Genomic DNA, 21184 nt, shown 5'->3' on the forward strand with positions numbered 1-21184 from the left:
AGTTGCCGGATTATGGATGGTTCTTCAAAAACTTGTCGTTGTGGCTGTTGTGCAAAACCGGTGCCGAAAATATAGCTTCCGGAGCTTGTTCCGGAGGGTCCCATACTCAATTGAGATTATTATCTCTTTTGGTCAATCTTGACGTATTTGGCGATGTCGCCCACTTGTACTTCTCAGCTGTTCCATTCTCAGCGCCGGATGGGAACGGGAGCTGGCTTTTACTTCTCCAGAAATCCTTCTTGTCCAACTAATAATTCTGTCGAAGTGTTGGCATGGATGTACATTACATGATTTATTAACAAATTAACAAGTCGAAAGCTCATGTAGAAAGAGCCAAACACCGTATTGCGCTGGAAAGTTGGTTGATTATTTTCGACCAGTGAGTTACCAATCGATCAGCTTTGCAGCTCCGAATGATGATCAAAACTGCGCTCTTTACCCGAGTTTCTAAGTGTTTATCGATGTAAAGCAACTGATTATGACTTTTTCGTACTCCAAGGAATGTAGCTGCGATGATTTAAGTAAAATATCTGAACAACTCCTGCAGCACATGTTTACACTGAGTCGCCATTTTTTTTTCACTTTGCGCATCTCCGGCGGCTGACACAGACGCTAACCATTGGTATTATGTGTGAACTCACATATTTTTTTGCTATGGGTGTTAACACATACCAAGTATTTGTGAAACTAATCTAGGCAACAAACAACAAATATCTTAGTCACAGAGAACAGACATCCAAGTCCAGTTCCGCAACTGTGTAAGGATCTTAACGGCCATTTGAAATCGGCATCACAAGTGGCAATAGCGTGGCGCTGCAATCGGTTAATTTCCCATACTAATTTAAATCACCACTTGAAATGTTTCAATTCATCACTGACTGTGGCAATATGGTGTTTGGTGGCGTTAGTGTTGTCATCGTGTATTGGTTTGCAACCTTACTCAAGTAAAGATTCAAATCCTTACACAACTTTCTGAATGAAATTTGTTCTAGCCTGAAAGTCTGTTCTCTGTGTCTTGATTATATTTTAGGTAATAAAATTTATGTGTGGAAAGACCAATTGGATCGATGTGTATTTTCACATAAAATAAATAAATGTTTGCAGTTTTTGCAGTGACAGCAAACGCAACGTCCTCCGGTTCTTGATTCGAGTAAATGCAACGCAGCATGCCATCGACAATCGAAGCAGTCCATGCTTTTGAAATTTTCAATTTGAATTTTTAGTTTGTATTCTGAAATCGAGTAATAAAGACGTTAGTTGTAAATAGTAAAGTTGATTTCTTTTCAAGTCCAGTCCGATTCGCTCCCCAATTCCGCCTATAGGTTATGGGCCATTGCGACCGGAATCGGAACTGGTGAAGGTATTCGTCCATCAAGATGGGAGACAGACTGGTGTCGTTTCCGAAGCTGAATGGCTTATGAAGCAGCCTCCGGAGTTCGTCGTCAGCAGAAAGGAAAGCAAGGTATGCCGTTTGAAGAGATCCTTGTACGGGCTTAAGCAAGCGGCTCGTGCGTGGAATCAGCGTCTTCATGAGGTTCTGGTAGCGGATGGATACGAGCGCTGTGAGGCAGATCCCTGTCTCTATAGAAAGCGAGTTGGTGGCAAGTGGTGCTACGTTCTCATCTACGTCGATAAGTCATACATCGAATAATCAAAGGTTGCTATGATCTATTGTACACTCAGAAATCAAAGTATACACGGAATTACTATTATTTATGCATTTTGTATCCGCATCTCTCTCACTCTCTTTGTGTTTTCATGCTATCCACTGCTTTGTCTGGGTTGACAAATCACTTCGCTTCAACCCAGGCTAAACGGCAGATAGCATGAAAACAGAAAGAGAATGAGAGAGATGCGGATACAAAATGCATAAATAATAGTAATTCCGTGTATACTTTTATTTCTGAGTGTACTCTAACAGTTTGCACTTCTGTCAGTTGGGCCCTTAGGGAACGTTCAAAAATTACGTCCAACATTTGGGGGAGGGGGGGGGTCTAGAAAAGTGTGACAGTACGTGTATTGAGTATAGGGAAATTGCGTGACAGAGGGGGGAGGGGGGGTCTAGAAATCCCGAAAAACGATGGACGTAATTTTTGAATCTTCCCTATATGAAAAATCATTGCCGATTTCTCCGTGCATGCGAATGTTCCACCCCTGAAATTCGAACAGTTTTATATGAAACGTCAAAAATTTCGCCCCATTTTTCGGGCGAAATCCCGCTTCGCCCGCCAGAGCAGCTAGCTGTCAAAAATCGTCCGCGGCCATCCTCTCATCGCCATCCATCAGCAAGCAAGCAAGGAGGAGGTGCAAAAACGGTGGCACATTTTCGCCAAAAATCGGTGCAATTTTCGTTCCAAACGCGCGGAAAGCGTCTCCGTTCGATGCCCGGAACAGCCGGGTCCGGTTTTCCGTATCGGTCCGTTTGAATTCGAGTGCGCGAGTGAGTGAATTTTGCGATTAATATTTTTCCTGCTGCCGCTGCGGGCTGCGGGAAGAAGGAGCAAAATAGTGTCAGAGGTGGTGGTGCGCTTGTGTGCGTGTGTGTGAGTGGGAAGAAGAGAAGTGCAGCGTCGTCATCTTCGGAACGAAAATAAGCGAGTTTTGATTCCGGGCGGCTTTGGTTCGGGGCAAATGATTGCCGCTGGTTCCACCTTCGCTTGGTAGGTGGATTGTTGAATCGTTGTTTACTGGTTGCTGCTGTTTCGTAGCAGCCTGCCGACGGCTTCTGCCGCGTTCGCTCGCGCCTGTGCACTATCGGAAGATTCTGATTTGAACCTTTTTGGTTTCGTCTTCGGTTTTGCTCCGTGGTTTTGTTTGTAGCTTGTAGATTGCCGAACCGGAAGCCGATTGCATGTCGTTTCCGAGTAGACCGCCGCCGGCCATCGTGCCGGCGGGGATGCCGTACGGGATGTCCTCGGCAATGATGCCGGTAAGTACCGTTAGATCGATTTAGGTGAGATTTAACTGTGACGGAAATTTCCCTCTTTTTTCTCTCGTAAACAGCCAACCATCATCCCGGCCGGAATGCCCCCGTCGATGAGTCAGCCACCGCCCGGGGCCCGTTCCGGATCGTTTCGGGGACCTCCGCCCACAATTGGATCCCGGCCGCAGATGTACAACAACTCCAACAATCATCACCACCACGACAAACGCGACCGGGGAGATCACCATGATCGGAGGGGAGGCGGTGTTCAGGTTCCCAATGCAGCTCCCACCATGGATGGGCCGGTGATTACGGTTTTCATTGGGAACATCAGTGACCGGGCGCCGGATCCGATGATCAAGAAGATTCTGGCTTCGTGCGGAACCGTCATCAACTGGAAGCGGGTGTCAACGTTTGGATTCTGCGAATATGAGTAAGTAGGGGCGGGGCGGGTTTGATTCTAACGGGTGTCTATGTCTACTATTTTAAATGTGATTCAGAATAGGCCAAATCTGGAATTTTAAATCTTACCATATTTTTTCCAACTTGTTTATTTAAGACTCATTTATTCTATTCGTTTACTATCTTTTGGTAGCTAAACTATCAGTACAACGCCAGTACACAGCTTCAGATGAAACTAATATAAAACAATCTTCCATACATTGTGTTTTGATAAACTGTTTCTGAAGTGAGTTAACAGAAGTGAATGCAACTTCTTGCAAATGAATATGACTAGCTAGAACAGCTCTCGATCGTTGTAAGATTTTGTCAATCTTGACCAAGAGGCCAAGAGTCAGATACTAGTCCCGTGTGCTTCGAGAGCATGAACGAGACAACTCTCGTAGCATCGGTCTAGAACATCTCATGTCACCTCCTTTGATGAATGATCGTTAGAGAAACTTACTGCTCTAGTTCTTAGTCGGCACAACCCTTTCAACATCGCAGCAAGTAGGTATATTTTTGCCATCTAATGAAATATAAACGATTTCTTCCACAACTTCCCAGATCTGGAGGTGCTGGTGTGTGACTAAGAAAACACGGTACTTAGAACCATCGAGCTGAGCCTAGCACGATGGAGAACACCCTAACAGACTGTTATAAAAGGAAGTCGTGAAGGAATTCCGGAACTCCTGGAGTAATAGATTTCCTGGAGTTAATCTGAAGGGATTCCGAAAGGAATCGTAAAGGAAATTCTGTAAAAAAAATTGAAGAAAATGCGGAAAAAAATCCCGCTGAAAATTCTGAAGAAATCCTGAATTTCTGAAGCAATCTGGGAGAAAACTTATGACGAAATTCCGGAAGAAATCCCGGGTGAAATTCTTGGAGACATCCCTGAAGGAGTTTTGGGAAGAACCCGTGAACCCGTGAGGAATCCAAGAATGCGATCCTAGAAAATTCTCGGAAGAAGTCCCAGTAGGAATTTCGAAAAGATTTCCTGGAGAAATCGCAAAAGGAACTCCTGGAAGGATTACAAAAAGGACTGCTGGTGGAATCTTACAATTCCTGGAGAAATTCCCGAGGAAACTCCTGCAGATTCCGCATTTGGGATTTCTGATGGAGTTGCTTTAACCCTTTGGAGCCGGAGGGGTCATATATGACCCCGGCGATGAAACCGCACATAACAAACGTGTTCGACCCCAGCGAGGTTGCGTCGACAGCGGCGAAAAAAATCGGCTCCAAAAGGTTAAGACTTAACCATTTTTGAAAATTTATCTAGAAGCGCTTTCTGAGGTTCCTCCAAGACTTCTTTCCGAGATTCCTTCAAGAGTTAGGTACTTCTGTGGTTATTTTTGAAGTATCTTTTGGAATTCCTCGAAGAGTTTTTCCGGGAATTTCCCAATGAGTAACTCCTGGGATTCCTCTTTTTTAGGAATCCTACTTCTGATATTCCTCTCGAAAATCTGTTATTATTCTAATAGTTCCTTCTGCGATCTCTCCCAAGTGATTTTAGGGGTTCCTCCAGGATTTTCTTCTGAGATTCTATCAGTAGTTTTTTCTCAGATTCGAACAGAATTCCTTCAGGAGTTTCTTCTGAAGGTTTTCTCGGAATTCTGCGAGGGAATCGACTAAGATTGATTCAGGAGCTCCACTTGGTATTCCCCCTGGAGCTCTTTTTGGATTCCTTCCTGGATTCCTCTAGGCATTGCTTTTGGGATTTCTTGTGGGATTCATCCAAGAACTGGATTGTGGGGTTTTCTCCATGAAATCCTTTTTTAGTTTAGTTTTCTTTCAAGCGATCGGTGTTTCTATGCGGGAAGACGATAACTTGGGTCTTAGCGGGATTTACTCGGATCTTCCATGTGTTAAGGTAGTCTACGTAGGCCTGGAGTTTGTTGACCAGTGCTTGCATCATCCGTCCGGCGTTGCCGATTCATCAGCAAATAGAGACGTGCCTTCAAATGGAAGCGGCGGTATATTCGAGGTATACAAATTGTAAAAGTTTGGACCCAGTATGCTACCCTGAGGCACTCCGGCAGAGATTGGGCAGGGGCCTGAAAGAGTTCCGGAAACACTGACTTGGGACGTTCTACCGCGAAGATAATGGGAAATCTTGGCTCTTGGTTAGGTAGATTGTGCAACAGTTCTGTGCGTCAAGCTATCTTGAGGGCTCTTTCGATGTCTAGCAGGGTCATGACGGTTGTTGTTGACAGTTCTTTCGATCGTTTGACCTTGTTCATCACTCTTTGGATTTGGTAGACCGCTGAATGAACATGACGGAAAACGAACTGAACGTCCAGAAATACGTTGTTCTCCTCAGCGTGTTCTGGGAGTCTTTTTTTTTTTTTTTTAATTTCTTTGTATTTGTGAATTTTAACTTATTGCTAATTCTTCACACTTCTGGGAGTCTACGGTATATGATCCTCTCAAACAGCTTACTAATTGACGCGGGTAGGATAATTGGTCGGTAACTAGCCGGGCTCGTGGGATGCTTTGCCGGCTTTAGGATGGGTACCACCTTCGATATCTTCTAAGCGGATTGCAAATATTCTAGCTCCAGACATCGGTTGAGGACGAGTACCAAAACGTTGATTGCTTTGGGTTCAAGATTCTCTTCAGAACAATGTTGAACACTCCATCGAACCCTGGAGTCTTCATGTTTCGCGTGAACTTGATGTGGTTTTTCAATTTCTGAGCAGTAACCTTCTTGTCCTCCAATAAGCGCGAGCCCCGTTCGCATTGACCGATGCCCATAAACGAACATGTTGAGACATGTTCTTGCCGTCCACGTATAATGCAGGGATTTTTGTCGAATCGTGACCGGTTGGTGACGGTGTCGACACAGGGATGAAATGATGCTGGGACTTCACCTCAGGAGCGAACAGTGTCAAAGACTGTGATTTCTAACTAGACTGATTATATTTACCCACGTCTTCACTAGACAGAAATATGTCTTGCCATTTTGCTGTACAGATGTGTCATGGCAGAAATGTTCTCTCGCTGTTTGCATGGAAAGCAGCGGCGTTGATCATTTCTGTTACATTTTCTATTTCTGGCAGCAAAATGGCAAGACATTTCTGTCTAATCGAGACGTGGGGTTAATAGGTTGTGTTGAAGAAAAGAACGTCAAGATACAGAGGTTTATTTAACATAGTAATTGTAATTTGACTTTCCAATCAGTCATCACGATAGCCCGTTATTGCTGCTCAAACTACTGTACGAAGTAGTTGTGCTTTCTACGGCTCTCCGATAAACCAAGGTTATGGGCCCTGCCTAGGAAGTTACTGAAGATAGCACAGAAAGAAAACTATTGCGAAGTGTCAGAACTCCAACTGGTCCACCTGGAGATTCGCCGTGTAAACGTTTTGATTTGTAGTAATGAGCTAAATTTTAGTATGGTGAGAAGGTCAATTCTCCGTTTCTGCAAAGAAATGGTGCAAAAAGCGTGGGTATTATGATTCCTTGTCTAATTTAATGCTGTTTGAGTAAAACTTTGGATAACTATGTTGTTTATGTTGCAAGAAATGGAGAAAACAACAACACTTTTGCCCAAAGTTTTGCTCAAACAGCATCAAATTAGGCAATGAATCATAATACCCACGCTTTTTGCACCATTTTATTGCAGAAACGGAGAATTGACTTTCTCACCATACTAAAATTCAGCTCATTACTACAAATCTAGTACTTCACCGATCTGTCCTATCGAAAATTCAGGACTGAAGATCGGAGCGGACGTAATCAAAACCAAACTTTTGCAAGATGTGTAAACTCTTCGTCAACCGCGTCAAATGGTGCAGCATTCGCAGGTAGCAACGGCAAAACGTTAAAGTGAAACCCGCAAGAAACGGTCTGAAGTGTCGGAATCGCCAGAAGTTCGGGCATATTGCGAAGAACTGTTTAGTGAAGGTTTCAAAGAACGAAAATGTACATGCTTGATGCACCGTACGGTCAACAAAAGTGGAAGATGGTCAAAACAGGTACCTTACTTCATCCGGAGCATCAAGCCACTTCACGAAAACCGAAGATTTTTTTTGAAGAATTGACTTCAGTGCGGTGGAAAAGTACTAGCAGCAAACAAAGGTTCCGTCTCCGTTGTTGCAAAAGAAACAGTCAAGATTTACCCCGAATGCAACCTTGAGGAACCACCCATCGAAATCCTCCAGATAATTCCAGAACTTGCAGTTAACTTGACTTCCGTAACAAGATGCAACGATTCTTTCAAGCTGGATCAACTGGCGTCGCGAAATGCTTTGGCATGCTTCTTTACTGAAAACCTGGACCTGTGGCACCGACGGATGGGACATCTCATCCTTGACAGCCTATGACGACTGAAAAACGGAATGGTCACCGGAATGCAAGTGCCTGATACCACTATACGACAAGCGTGTAGACAGGCAGTGTTAAATCTGCGCGTTGGGAAAACAAATGCGTCTCTCGTTTCCGAGTCAAGAGCCAGTGAAGTACTAAAGCAGGTACATTTAGATGTATGCGGACCAATGGAGGTCAAGTCTCTGGAGGCAGTAGCCGATACTATCTTACGTTCACGGATGACAAATCGCGCAGGATCTTTAAATATTTCTTGGTAGAGAAATCCGGAGAAAGCGAATACAAGGTGTTCGAAAACTTTCGAATCATGGCTGAGAAGCAGACAGGTAAAACACTCAAAATTCCTCTGGCAAACAAGGACAAGGAGTTCGTAAATCATGAATTTGAAGATCACCGGCGGCGCCCAGAGCAAAACGGATTGGCGGAACGAGGCAATCGAACGGTCGTTGAACGAGCAAGATGTAGGTATGCTATTCGAAGCTGGCCTTTCAAAAACGTTCTGAGCCGAAGCGGCGGCCACAGCTATTTATTTGATGAATCGGTCGCCAATCAAAAGATATCAGATGACCCCTGAAGAAGCTTGGAGTGCACCTCCCATGGGAGGAAGCCAAACGTAGTTCATGTACGTGTTTTTGGATCGAAAGAAAAACAAAGAAAGTGGGATGCAAAATGCAATGTATACTCACTAGCTTACCGTCTGTGGTACCCTCAATTAAGAAAGCTGATCAAATCTCGTGATGTCGCTTTCCTTAGTGAACAAGCGAAGATGGTAAAACAAGTCAATTCTATACCGGAAAGCAAACAGAAGATTATCAGGCTGGTTTGGAGTGACGTAATTTCGTATACACCAGATCCCATTCAAGATGTCTCGCCTCTCGCGGAAGCTGTTCATGCAGAGATAGATAAAGCAATCATGACAAGCGATGAAAGTGATGAGGAAGTTGAAGCGCTTCCCGTTCCGTTATCAAATGAGTATCAAGTTCCATGTTCATCTGAGTCATCAATGTTGATAGGGAACGGAAGGGAGCGATATCTTCCGGACACTTTTTCTTTCCAGAAGAAGTTGATGAAACAGAAAAGTCACCTGAAGTTTCCCAGAGATCGGAAGGCATGATGGAAGAAATACACCGGTCGCAACAAGACTTTGTTATCAAAGACAACGTCCGGCCTCTAAAGGTTTGAAGGTAGGCCAACAATGATTGAGATAACCCAAACCAGTCTCAATCATTACGAGACCGCACAGTAACTGTTGTGGCAGTCGACAACAGAGACTAAATGTGATGTTGTACGCATTGCAGAGCCGTATCGAATACCTTCCGAAAACGGAAATTGTGTGAAGAATAGAACCCAGATGTTGGCGATATAGGTCATGGGTAGATTCCCCATCCAAGAAGTGGCCGAGAGTTCATATGATGGTTTTGTGGTAGCCAAAATCAATAGAGTCAGCGCGTGCACCTGCTATGCACCTCCAATGTGGTCGGACGAAGATTTCAACAGCATGTTGAATGCGCTCAGTGAAACACTGGTTGAACGAAAGCCAGTAGTCATCGGAGGTGATTTGAACGCGTGGGCCGTGGAGTGGGATAACAGACATATTAATGCAAGCAGTGTTAGCTTTGGCCGAGATAGCTGCGTGGAACTAGCTGCTGTGAGAAATAATTATTTTGGCAGGGGGTTCACGCATTGGTGCATGAATGCCAGTCGCCAAGTGATAAATTGGGCAAAGATTACTGTGGAGATAATGTGGCACAGTTCGCTTGGTTGCATAACTTGTAGGCGTTATATGATAGATTGACACTGTGCTGTGAAAGTTGGAAGGAAGGTAAATGACATTAGCAAACTTTGAAGCATACGAGTTGGACGTACCTAGTGTTAACACCCGGACAGAAAAGAATTACAAAACAATTGCAAGTTTTACCATTCAAAACGAATTACTGAATGGTAAAATTTGTCATTGGTTTGTTTGAAATAAGTGACAAAAGGGCAAAAATAATAACTGACATTGTTCGATAAAATAACTAAAGAATGTCAAATTTTGACATTACAATGGCAAACCAAGAACAAAAAAATTAAGATTGAGAATTGCAAAATATACCATTATTGAGTTATTGAAAATAGAACAATATCAAAATAAGTTATTCCCTTTTCATCCAAAAGAAGGGTATATTAAGTTGTTAATTCCTATAACAAAATGAAAACTTATAAGTTTTTTGGAAGGAAAGTAATTGCAAACAAATATCAAAATTTACCATTAGAATAACCACAGTTCAAATTTTGTCATTATGTTGTTCTTGATAAGTGCCAAAACTGCGAGTGCATCAAACTCGCAAAAGGTCAACAATATCTCACCAATTGCAAAGTTTGTTATGATAGCAAAATAAGACATTCAGTAGTTATTCTTCCAAATTTTAAAATGACAAGCGAATGGCATATTTTGATATGATATCATATTATGCTATTCACATGTTGTTTTAAGCTCTTCATGAAGAACTCATGAATGACAAAATAAGTTATGACAATAAAATTTGTTATTCTTTTGTTTTTGGTTTGCCATTCACCTCTACCCGTGCAATGACCTGTGACGTATCAATGACTAGAAAATTGGAGGCCAGGGGCCGACAGCGCCCAACTTTCAGTTGGAGTGTAGCACTCAGTGCCTTCCGTGCTACATGCCTCCGAGAAGAACTGAGTCGTGTTTCATGAAGCTCGTGCTGCTCTAGAAAGAAATATTAGACTGAGCTATACGAACTGCTCCAAGAGCTGTGCTGAGAAGCCAATGTGAACCCATGCGGTAACGCCTATCGCATCCTGCGATACAGGAGCTTCCTGATATGTTCAGAAAGGCGCTACAGAAATTCTTGGATGAAGGCCATTTCCCAGACATATCAAAGGCCTACTAGAAGCTGGTTTTGCTGCCGAAACTGGGGAAGCTGCTGTAGACTCATATGTTTGCTGCTTCTCTTCGTAAAGCTACTGGAAAGGATCATCCTAACAGGCTCATATATTGCAAGGAGAGCGAGCGTGGTCAATCGAGAAAATACTTAATTCAGATTCCGAAAAGGAGTCTAGATGGTGGATGCAATTCCGGCAATCGTGAACAGTGCGGAGAAGGCATCAGAACACAGAAAAGGAGAGGCAGCATTATGGAAGTCTGATGTACAAAACGCAGGCGTCAGACACCGTTGAAGCAGTTGAAGCGTAAATGACTGGAGTAAAGCAAAGCTACAGTGAGGTACTGCAATCGCAAAGCTATTCACCTGGTTAACATCAGCGTTGGAGAACAAGAGATTGCGTACAAGTAGCAAGAGGCGCCTACTGGCAAGCGTTGCAACCTTGACACTGAGGTATTAAGTTCCGGTCGCAGCGCATAAAACAAAACGAAATTGTGTGAAACTGAAGAGTGTTCCGACTCATGACCATGCGGGTCTAGACCGCACAGAACCATTTCAGTGGAGGCAGTATGTGTTATCTCATCTCGGGAAGTGAGTTGTAAATGGCTCCCTGGCTGAGGACATGGAATGCTCCCAGCGGAGAAATACCCGAAACGTTAGGGATATTGGCAGAACGGACTCGTAAGCTAAGTGGCAGCAAGAGTGGGATAATGTGGTGATTTACGGGCTCATTCCAAACGTGTCAGCGTGGAGAGGCGGGCTTCCATCTGACGCAGTTTCTGTCCGGCCATGGCTGTTTCAGAAAATAGCTATTTGTCGAAGAGATGTGTCGCGAAGAAGACACATGGAACGTTGTCAATAGCGCAGTAACGATGATACTGTCTGAGCTGCTCAGGAAGTGACATGGACGTGAAGACTATAATGTAGAGTAGTGTGTAACGTAGTACCGGTTCTGGGTCATCGGTTAACCGTTATGTGTCCGACAATTTTTTTTGCTTTTTTCAACACCGTGCTTTTTAAATGGGCGCTGGGTACCCGGGTACCCTGTCGGCCACATAAGGGTTAACCGTAAGCTAGTCTCCAACCGAAATCGTAAGATCGCCTTGAACCCCTTTCCTGGAAGCAACGATTCCGGAAGATCTTCCACTGTCGGGGAAATCTTCGTCGGTGTAGCGCCAAGGGTGCACGGTCTAGGTGACCACCTTCGCTAGAAAAATCTCCATCGAAGTGTTGCAGAAGAAAGTTGATCACCGACGTGATTCATAGCGCTCCGCATGTGAAGGAATGAACTAGTTTGCTAACCTCGGTAACTTATTATTCACAAATTAATGGAAATAATGTGTTTATTCAATTCAGTATCATAATTTCTATTTTATATAACTCGTTTCGATATCATAATGGTCACTTTTTCCGAACTAATTCATTATGCAACTGAAATGAGTTGCATAATGAAAAATAGTTGCACAATGTTCATTTTATGCAAATCATTGTATAACATATTGTATGTAACTCGTTGCAAGACTCGATTTTTTCAGCACTCTTCGTATTTATCCAACTCGGCAAGACTCGTTGGATAAATGTACGATTCGTGCTGAAAAAAATCAACTTTTTGCAACTCGTCACATAAATAAGTATTACTTGTTTAGACATCAATTTCTTAACACAAATAACTAAATCCAAAATTTCATTACAGCGGTGCCGTGGCCGGGGCACGGGCGGTGCGCCTGCTGCATGACCTGGAGATCGACGGCAAGAAGCTGGTCGCCAAGGTGGACGCCAAGAACAAAGCCCTGCTGGACAACTACAAGGACGAAAGCAACGGCGCCGTCAGCGAGCAGTCGGAGAAGCTAGGCGACGACGACTCGATGGATCTGATCACCCGGATTCTGGACGAGTTCAGCGACGATCTGATGGGTCCGGAACCTGCGGATGACTTCGGTGTGCCCAGGAAGGAGAAGAAACAGTTGCAGTCTGCCAATATAGAGGAAGGCAAGCGGGACATCATCAGCAAGGAGATCGGTAAATTCCGCAAGTATACCGAGGAGGAAGAGATCAAGAAGGAGAAGGAAAAGGAACGCAAGAAAGCTAAGGAGGAAAAGAAAGAGTCGGGGGAAAAGAGGAGATCGTCCTCGCCGAAGAAGGAGAAAGAGAAGAAGTCCCGACGGCGGAGTCGGTCACGTTCGAGGGATCGCGAACGCGAGCGGGAACGGGAGCGTGAACGCGAACGGGAAAGGGAGCGGGAACGAGAGCGTGAACGCGAAAACCGAGAACGGATAGAGCGTGAAAATCGCGAACGGGAGGCACGGGATCGCGAGCGAGAGCGTGAACGCGAACGGGAGCGGGAACGTGAGAGGGAACTAATGAATCGTAACCCGCGGGACATTCAGAAGGAGAAGGAAATGGAAGAAGAGGCGAGGGACAGGCGGAAGGCTGAAAAGAAAGCCAAGGACAAGGAAGCCGCCTATCAGGATCGGTTGAGGAACTGGGAGGCCCGCGAAAGGCGGAAGGCCAAGGATTACGAGAAGGATCGGGAGAAGGACCGCTGCAAGGAGGAAGAACGAGAGAAGGAAGCTAAGAGGTTGAAAGAGTTTTTGGAGGATTATGATGACGAACGGGACGATCCGAAGTACTACAAGTGAGTGCGACGATATGGGGGAAAGTTAGAGATTCTCAGTTTGAGCGAAACGTTTATTTTTTGTTTCAGGGGCCGTGAGTTGCAGCGACGTTTAGCTGAAAGAGTGCGAGAAGCAGATCAAGACTCAAAGGATCGCAACAAAGAACAGGAGGAGTTGGACGAGCTGAAGAACAAAATCTTCGCCGGGGAGTACGATAATCCGACATTAGAGTTTGAAAAGGTTCGAGTCTTTGCTTATTGTATGATGATCTTTGTTTCCTAATATTTCTTCTCTTCATAGGCCAAGAAGCAGCGAGAGGATCTGTACCGGCCGAAGATCCTAATCGACGTCAACCTTGAGCAGTCGCAACAGCGTGAACGGGAACTAGAACGTGAGCGTCAACGAGAGTTGGAACGGCAGCGTGACAAAGAGCGAATCAAGGCCAACAAGGAACGGTACGTTCTGGCTCAGGCATCCCGAGAACTGGCCGCCATCGATGCGGAACCTATTGAGTCCGATTCCAGTGGCCACGAGGACAATACATTCGCGTCTCCTATCGATCCGGGAACGATGAACAACCATAATCATGGACACCATCCGGGTCACCATGCCGGATCGGAAACCCGCGATTCATTCGGATTTGCCTCGGCCGGGCAGATGATGATGGGAATGGGCGCCGAGGACGAAAGCTCAAGGCACTCGATGCGGTCGAATTCGAATATGATGTCGATGCACAGTCCGGAGGCGAACAGCAACAGCGGAATGAACTCCCTGCCGGAAAAACACCAGCCCATTGCCCCGACGATATCGCTCAGCTTGAACGCCAACGCCAAGAAGAAGAAGCTGGAAATGAAGGATGTGTTCAACAGCTTGGAGGAGGATGGCGAAGAGTCCAATGGTCCGAAGAAGCGGAAGCTGGTTCCTTTGGGTACGTTTTGTGCAGTTCTTCATTAGAACCGTTACTAATTCTTTCTGTTTCAGACGACGAAGGCAAACCACAGAACTCAGTTCCACAGCCAGTTCCGGCCCCCGCGGTACAGCATGCATCTTCCAAGAGCTCTTCCAAGAGTAAGAACGCCGCTGCAGCGACCGGTGAGGATGGTGCTGCCGGTGGTGGTGGTGGTGGTGGCGGTGGCGGCGGTAGCAGTCGATCCGGTCGTGACGGAATCAAATCCCAGGAGGAGAAACGACGGCACATCAAGAGTATTATCGACAAGATACCGACCGAGAAGGCGGACCTCTTCAACTATCCGCTGGACTGGAACGAGATCGATAGCACTATCGAGAAGAAGATCCGACCGTGGATCAACAAGAAGATCATCGAGTACATTGGCGAGCCGGAGCCAACGCTGGTGGACTTTATCTGCTCGAAGGTTCTGGCCGGCAGTACACCGCAGGGCATCCTGGATGATGTGCAGATGGTAGGCATAAAGGGAGGGGAAGGAAAATGGGAAACAGGGCATATAGGCAAAAAAACCAAAACAAGGAGTGAAATGAAACGTCAGTCTTGTAAAGTATTCTGTGCGAGAAGTGTTGAAGTGGTCTGATCGATGGAGCAGGCAAGTGTGCGTTGTGGGTAGGCGCGAGGAGAATATTCCGTAAGTATTGATGCAGATTTTTTTGAACAGTAGTGTTGAAGATCGAAGTAATCAAGTACTCCGTACGCTATCCTAGTCGAGAAAGCTCTGAATGTTGGACGCGGCCAGAAAGATTGATACGCCAATCGTTGTAGTCGAATTAGCGAAGTTTCAAGAGATGGACGGAGGATTTGATCCGGGAGATGAAAACAGCCAAGGATATCTGGGCCACGTTGAAGGGTGTCTACGCCATGAAGTCGGTTTCGTCGCAAACACTCATACGCAAGCAACTCGCCTTGTTCAAGATGTCAAGATGGCCGAAGATTCGTCCATCAAGGATCATCTGAAGACGTTCGTTGAGCTCATCCGGAAACTCAAATCGGCGGGAGCGAAAATTGAAAAAGGCAATCTGGTTCCGCAACTGTTCGTCATTCTTCCGCAATCCTAAGAGTGCGTACTGACGGGATACGACGACGAAACGAACGCGCATCGCCTGTACGACTTAAAAGTGGTCACGATCTTCAGAAGCCGTGATGTAATATTTCTAGCCGAGGGAATCCACGAGCGTGAAGTGGTCGTCACTGCGAGGTCAAGTGTTTCCGGCCGTACGTTCGTTAGACTGGATTTCACGGTTCCGAATGTCGACGATGAAGCCCACCCAGAAGTTTTTTGAACAAGTTGATCGTAACGAGGTGAAAGATGACGAAGCGATTTCGAGTTTTCGCTCCCACCGCATCAAGTTTCAAATCCGCCCGTGTCGGGCGTTAAGACGAAGTACTAGGGAGCCCTCTTGCAGGCAAGTATAGAGACTTCTGTTTAGAGACAAAGGGATTGCCGTCATTTAAAATGACTGCAAATGTTACTGAGAAAACCGCTGCGCCCCGAATCATCTTTACAAATTGTGGGCGCTGGAAGAAAGTAATAACCCAACTAACATTCTCAGCTTTATGTTGTGTAACCATCGAATATAAACAGCCAACGCTGAATAAAAGGGAAGCTAGTCAAATATGCCAAAAGAGAGTAGGAAGAAGTTGGATCTAAAGTTTGAGCCATCGCATATCGGGTGTACAGTCCCAAAAAGGAAGAATGTCCTCGTTAGCCGAGATGTCATATTCCTGGATAAAAGTGCAAACCGACTACAACAGACAGTTGATCTTCCAGTCGCTTTAGAGAGACGTGATTACATCCAAGATACGATGACGACAATGATGATTCCGATTACAGTGACCCTGAGGGAGAAGAAGGTGAGATTGTTGAAGGGAAGCAGCTTTTACGTCAGTTGCAGCCTATTGCGCTCCCTCCACAAACAGGGGGCCCACGCAAGTTGAAGCGCAAGGTGAAGCGCAGTGATAGGAGCGCGTACCTCAGGCAAGTGTCGAGTCTTTATCCCGAGTTGCAGTACCGCACCTACAAATCCTTCACAGTTTTCAGAAACGAACCTCATACTGCCATACCGACGGTATTCGATGAGCCGAATACGTTTCAACAGGCGATTTCCAGTTACAAAAGGGACCAATGGAAGGAAGCCATGCAATTGGAGTACGATGCCCTGCAGAAGAATTGCACATGGGAGCTGACGAAGCTACCTGCCGGACGAAATTGACGCAGTCCAAGCACGAAAACTGCGTCTACTTTAAGACTGAAGGTACAAGTATCCTGTATGTAGCTGCTTATTTTTTCGAACAACGAGCGCTAGAAGAAGAATTTGGAGAAGCAACTGGCGAAGAAGTTCTGGATGAAGGACTAGGGACAGGCCAACAAAGTTCACGGAATCCGTGTAACTATCGAGGACGGCGTAGCTAGTAAGTTTGGACCCAGAGCAGTACATCAACGAACTTCTGGAACAATTCTGGAGCACTGACTGCAACACTGTTACCACACCAGCGGACCCGGGCCAGAAGCTAACAAAGAAAATGAGTCCAAAGTCAGCAGAGAAGCGGAAACAGATGGAGAATGTTCCCTTTCCGGAAGCTGATCGGCGATCTTCAACATTTGCCATAAGGAACTCGGCCAGATATTAGTTTTGATGTCAATGCCGTGAAACATTTCTGCAACGATCCAGGGAAGCTCATTGGACTGCGGCGAAACAAATTCTTCGTTACCTGAAAACCACGAAGAACATGAAGCTGGGGTACAACGCGGGTCTGATAGATGCTGCGTAGTCTATTGCGATGCGGACCATTACTGGATATATATTCCTGTAATATTGTGGACCAAATTCTTGGAATTCTTGCAAACAGACAACGGTTGCCCTTTCGACGACGAAAGCTGAGTATGTGGCTGTCTCGCCTGCTACACAGGAAGCCATTTGGTGGAGGTGTTTTCGAGGAGCTACACAACCGGTACCCATCTTTTGAAACAATTTATCCGGTGGAATAGGACATCGGCTATTTATCAAGAAGCAAACATGAAGATATTCGGTACCATGTCGTCAGGCAGCACATCGAAGAAAAAATACATCCACCTTAAACATGTTAGGGCAGAACATCAAGCAGCAGATTTGCTTACCAAGGCCTTAGACCGTCGAACCTAGCAGACGTATTATCCCTTCAGCAGTCACGCTGCTAGCTTACCGCCTGAATTACGGAATGTTATTCAATACTGTCGATGTAGCTTTATCCTGGCGCAGCAGCTGATCGAAACAGTAAGATTGGAAGGAGATGAAATGGGTTCTGTGAATTCTGCCCACATAAGTGACCATAAGTTACACCTGGATGCATTTGGTGACTTGCTAACAGATGTTTGTAGATGCGTACTGAGAGTAAAACTATCACGATCCGAAATCAAACTTAAATGCTGCTATTTGACGGCGGTGTAATTGCAAGGGATCCCAAAGCACTTGAGGAAACCGAATCGGATGAAATTCTGGCCGGAGCTGGCAATAATATCTCGCCTGAGAGAAAGGAGATGCCAAAGCAGTGGATGAAATTCCTGCCAAGGCTGGCAATAATGTCTCGCTTCAAAGTGTTATATTTTAACAATTTAAATAAATAATACTTTAATTAGGAACTTCGTTCATTTGATCAAATTAAAGAAAACACAACTATTCGCGTTGGAGTCACAGATCAATCTGATCCTATTTTATTTAGTAATCTTTTCACTCAGTTCTCTCACTTGAAGAGGTATCTGAAACCGAGCTAAACGTTAGACACTGTACGCGTTACATCTTTAAAATATCGATTGCGTGATATACAACACAAAGTAGGGAGACGTCGAAGCTGAAAGTAGAGATTTAATCTACTGTGTGAACTTTCATGACACATGGGAGTCTCAGTTAGTCCGAAAGGTGGATGTATCACTACGACAAACACCTCAATTATAGAAAGCGACTTAAAAATACGTTGTCAGCATAGCAGACGAGGACGACGTTTAGTGACAAGAAAAGCTGTAGGGAATATACTGCCCCCACTCGCATAACTGTCCCATGTGAATAGAAAACCCAGCAAAGATGGGACTGTTATGCGAGTGGGGGCAGTATAGAGAATAGTTAATAAAAATAGACAGATTATGTCTGTTCAATATGTAGCTGTAGACAGCAACGCATATATAAGGTAACGAAACTTATAGTTCGTCTTTCGTCTTTTCTCCTTCGCAGGTTCTCGACGAGGAAGCCGAAGTGTTCGTGGTCAAGATGTGGCGCTTGCTGATCTACGAAGTCGAAGCCAAGAAGGTCGGCCTTACGAAGTAAGGCAGCACAGGAACCGGCGTCCAGCGTCTCGCTTTACTTTACTCCAGGTATACACATCCCGAAGTAGGTTTTGTTGCACCTTCAGTTTCTAGTGGGACATCCGACTACTTTTTTTTTTCTTTCGTGTGAAATGAGACACTCGTTTCCGAGTTTTGTTTTTGGAGTCCAAACACTTCATCGAATCCCCTTTCATAGAACTTTGACGTAGGACTACGTCTCTGTTTTTCCGGGCTCTCATTTTCACTCTCAGTAGGATGTAAATTGAACAAAAAATGATATGGAATTTATAATATTAACCTATTATATATGTGTATGCAGAATGCATCATTTGACGTATTAATGTAGACGATATGAAATCAGAAAGGAAGTTGTTATTTGAAGCAGGACTATCGTGGAAGGGCTCTAGTTTTACCTCTGTGAAAGACGTGTGTGTTTTTTATCTTTTTGAAACAAAACAAATATCCAGAATCAGCATACACTTATCCTAGCTATCTATCACATCAAGATAATCATTTTACTCTCTCGCACCCAGTCAGTAGATTTACCCAAGTAAATTTCACATACGCAGGCATCGATGAACGTGTACGGTTCTGGCGATTGGCGGCAGGGTGGTCGTTATGCTCCTTGCCTTGGACCCCATCCAGAATCGCGATCACCCACACAACCATACTGCTACTGATGAACGACGGCCATTTTGCACACATCTTGAAACTCTCGATTGATATGTGAGTAGAAATCAGCTAATTAATCTTTAAACAGCAAAACAAAAACATAAAGAATGAATCAAATTATACAAACACACACACATGAGAAATGATTAAGATAATGAGATACTGGAAAGGAACAACATATACAGGCTTGCCAATTAAAAAGAAGGGCAAGCCGTAAGCATGTGTAGGCAGAGAATATCGAAAAATAAACAAAAAAAATCATACAACAGTTTCAAATAAGAAGACCGCTGTGATTCGAAAGAAAACAGCCGAATTCCTCTTGTTGAGTCTGTTAATAGATTTCCGGTGAATTTCCTGGAACCATAAGTCAATGCCATTAGCAGTAGAAAGTTTGATGCCCAAATATCACCTCCTTTTGTAATCCTATTAGACTATCCCGATTACTTAAACCACCAAAAGGCCTCATAAATATTCCTAATGCGGTTGTTGCTTTCCCTTCTTCCGGTGATGCCTGCCTTTCGGGTTCGCGTGCCGTCATCTATAGAACCAGTTGATGGCCCCGATCATCGATCTTTCATCCTACTCGTCGTCGTTGTTGTCGTCGTCGTCGCCATCCATCGAAAGTGGCCACTGCTGGAGGGAGACGATGGCACGATCCGTCCGTGGCTTCCCACTTTTCTGAATTGATTTCTCCCTGGCCTTCTCGTTGCGGATTATTCGAGGGTCAGGTAAGTATTAGAACTTTGATCCGTTAAAACCTCTAGACTAGGTATGTGTCGAATCTGTTATGGGCATAAAGGTAAGATGCCATTCTATAGTTTTCCTAATAAGTCACTTTGTCTCGTTGTCGAAGTGACTGTGCCCTTACTAATGTTTGGTTTCCTCAATTTTGTTCAGGCTTGGCTGTGGAAACCTCCTGGTGGAAGTATTCATCATTTTCGCTTGTAAGTATGGTAGTGTCTAAGATTCATTAGAAATTAGTTTGTTTCATCTATAACAAAACATCGACTCTATCAATAACCGAGGAAAAGCAACAGTGAATTCACAGCGCACGTTCCATCTCAGAAGGAAACCTCCAGAAGTGAACTGGTGAGTACCTGAACAATTGTTTATTTTTTGCTGTTTTTCTTGCAAAACGTTCCAATAAATTAGCACAGACTGATTGCCAAGGTTAATCTCTTTCCGCAAGTGCGTTTATCACATCATTCACTGGTTCAGTTGGAAAATGCTGTCAATTGAGTTGTCCTTGAAAGTTTGAGCAGTTGGACAGATCTGGGCTTACATACCTAGCATCTATTTTCAATCTCCCTACAGGGATCCCAGGGAAAAACCGGGGTGGAACTTCTGAATGATTCCTACAGGAAACTCGAGACGAATCCTTGAAAAAATTATTAGAGGAATCCCGGAAATGAATCCCGGGAGGAATCTCTAGAAAAGTTCCTGGAGGAAATCCAAGATGAATGAAGGAATCAGAGGATGAATCGTGAAAGGGATCCCTGAAGCAATCCTCAAAGGATTTCTTGATATGGTTGCGGAAAAAAATCCTGAAAGAATCTCGGTTGAAATCCCTGAAGAAATCCCAGGAGATAACTGTAAAAGAATCCCAGGTGCAAACCTTGAAAAAATCCTGCAGAAATCCCTAAAGGGATATCAAGACAAATCTTCGGAAGAGTCCCGGAAAGAATCCCTATAATTATACTTATTCTACGAGTGGAGTGATGTGAGAAATCTCGACTCGAATTAGGTGATTCTCCATTTGGTTTACACGTGGGGTCACCTCATTTGAGATTTCTCACCTCGATATACGAGTTGGCTGTGTCATGTCACTTCACTCGTAGAATGAGCATAAATAATTCGGGAAGCATCCCTGAAAAACTCCCGAAAAGATTGCTAAGAGAAACCGTAATGGATTCTGAAATAAATCAATGAAGAAATCCTAGAAGACATCCTGGCAGATATTCCTGAAAAAATCCCGGGAGGAATCTCTGAATGAAAACTAGAGTAAACCCTGAAAGAATATAGATAGAAATACCTCATATAATCTTGGAGGAAGCC

The 21184-nt window shown here is 44.6% G+C and overlaps 1 protein-coding gene across 5 annotated transcripts; it reads left to right on the forward strand.

The window, feature by feature from the left end:
- Positions 1-2253: 2253 nt before the first annotated feature.
- On the forward strand, positions 2254-20291 carry LOC109408271 (RNA-binding protein 25). Of its 5 annotated transcripts, XR_009996584.1 has the most exons (11): positions 2254-2660; positions 2821-2929; positions 3004-3356; positions 12272-13213; positions 13283-13433; positions 13494-14121; positions 14175-14614; positions 18366-19183; positions 19674-19857; positions 20027-20073; positions 20155-20291. XR_009996584.1 is itself a non-coding variant. In XM_029877954.2 (9 exons), exons 2-8 carry the CDS (start codon positions 2852-2854, stop codon positions 18456-18458), a joined length of 2685 nt encoding a protein of 894 aa, XP_029733814.2. In that variant the 5' UTR covers positions 2254-2660; positions 2821-2851; the 3' UTR covers positions 18459-18505; positions 19027-19500. The 5 variants fall into 5 exon arrangements, 2 of the variants coding, with proteins under 2 accessions (XP_029733814.2, XP_019537078.3); XR_009996583.1 differs by having other exon boundaries at positions 20027-20291; XR_009996582.1 differs by having other exon boundaries at positions 19674-20291.
- The last annotated feature ends 893 nt before the right edge of the window (positions 20292-21184 follow it).

Source organism: Aedes albopictus, chromosome 1 (genome assembly GCF_035046485.1).
Source record: "Aedes albopictus strain Foshan chromosome 1, AalbF5, whole genome shotgun sequence".
Taxonomy (NCBI): Eukaryota; Metazoa; Arthropoda; class Insecta; order Diptera; family Culicidae; genus Aedes; species Aedes albopictus.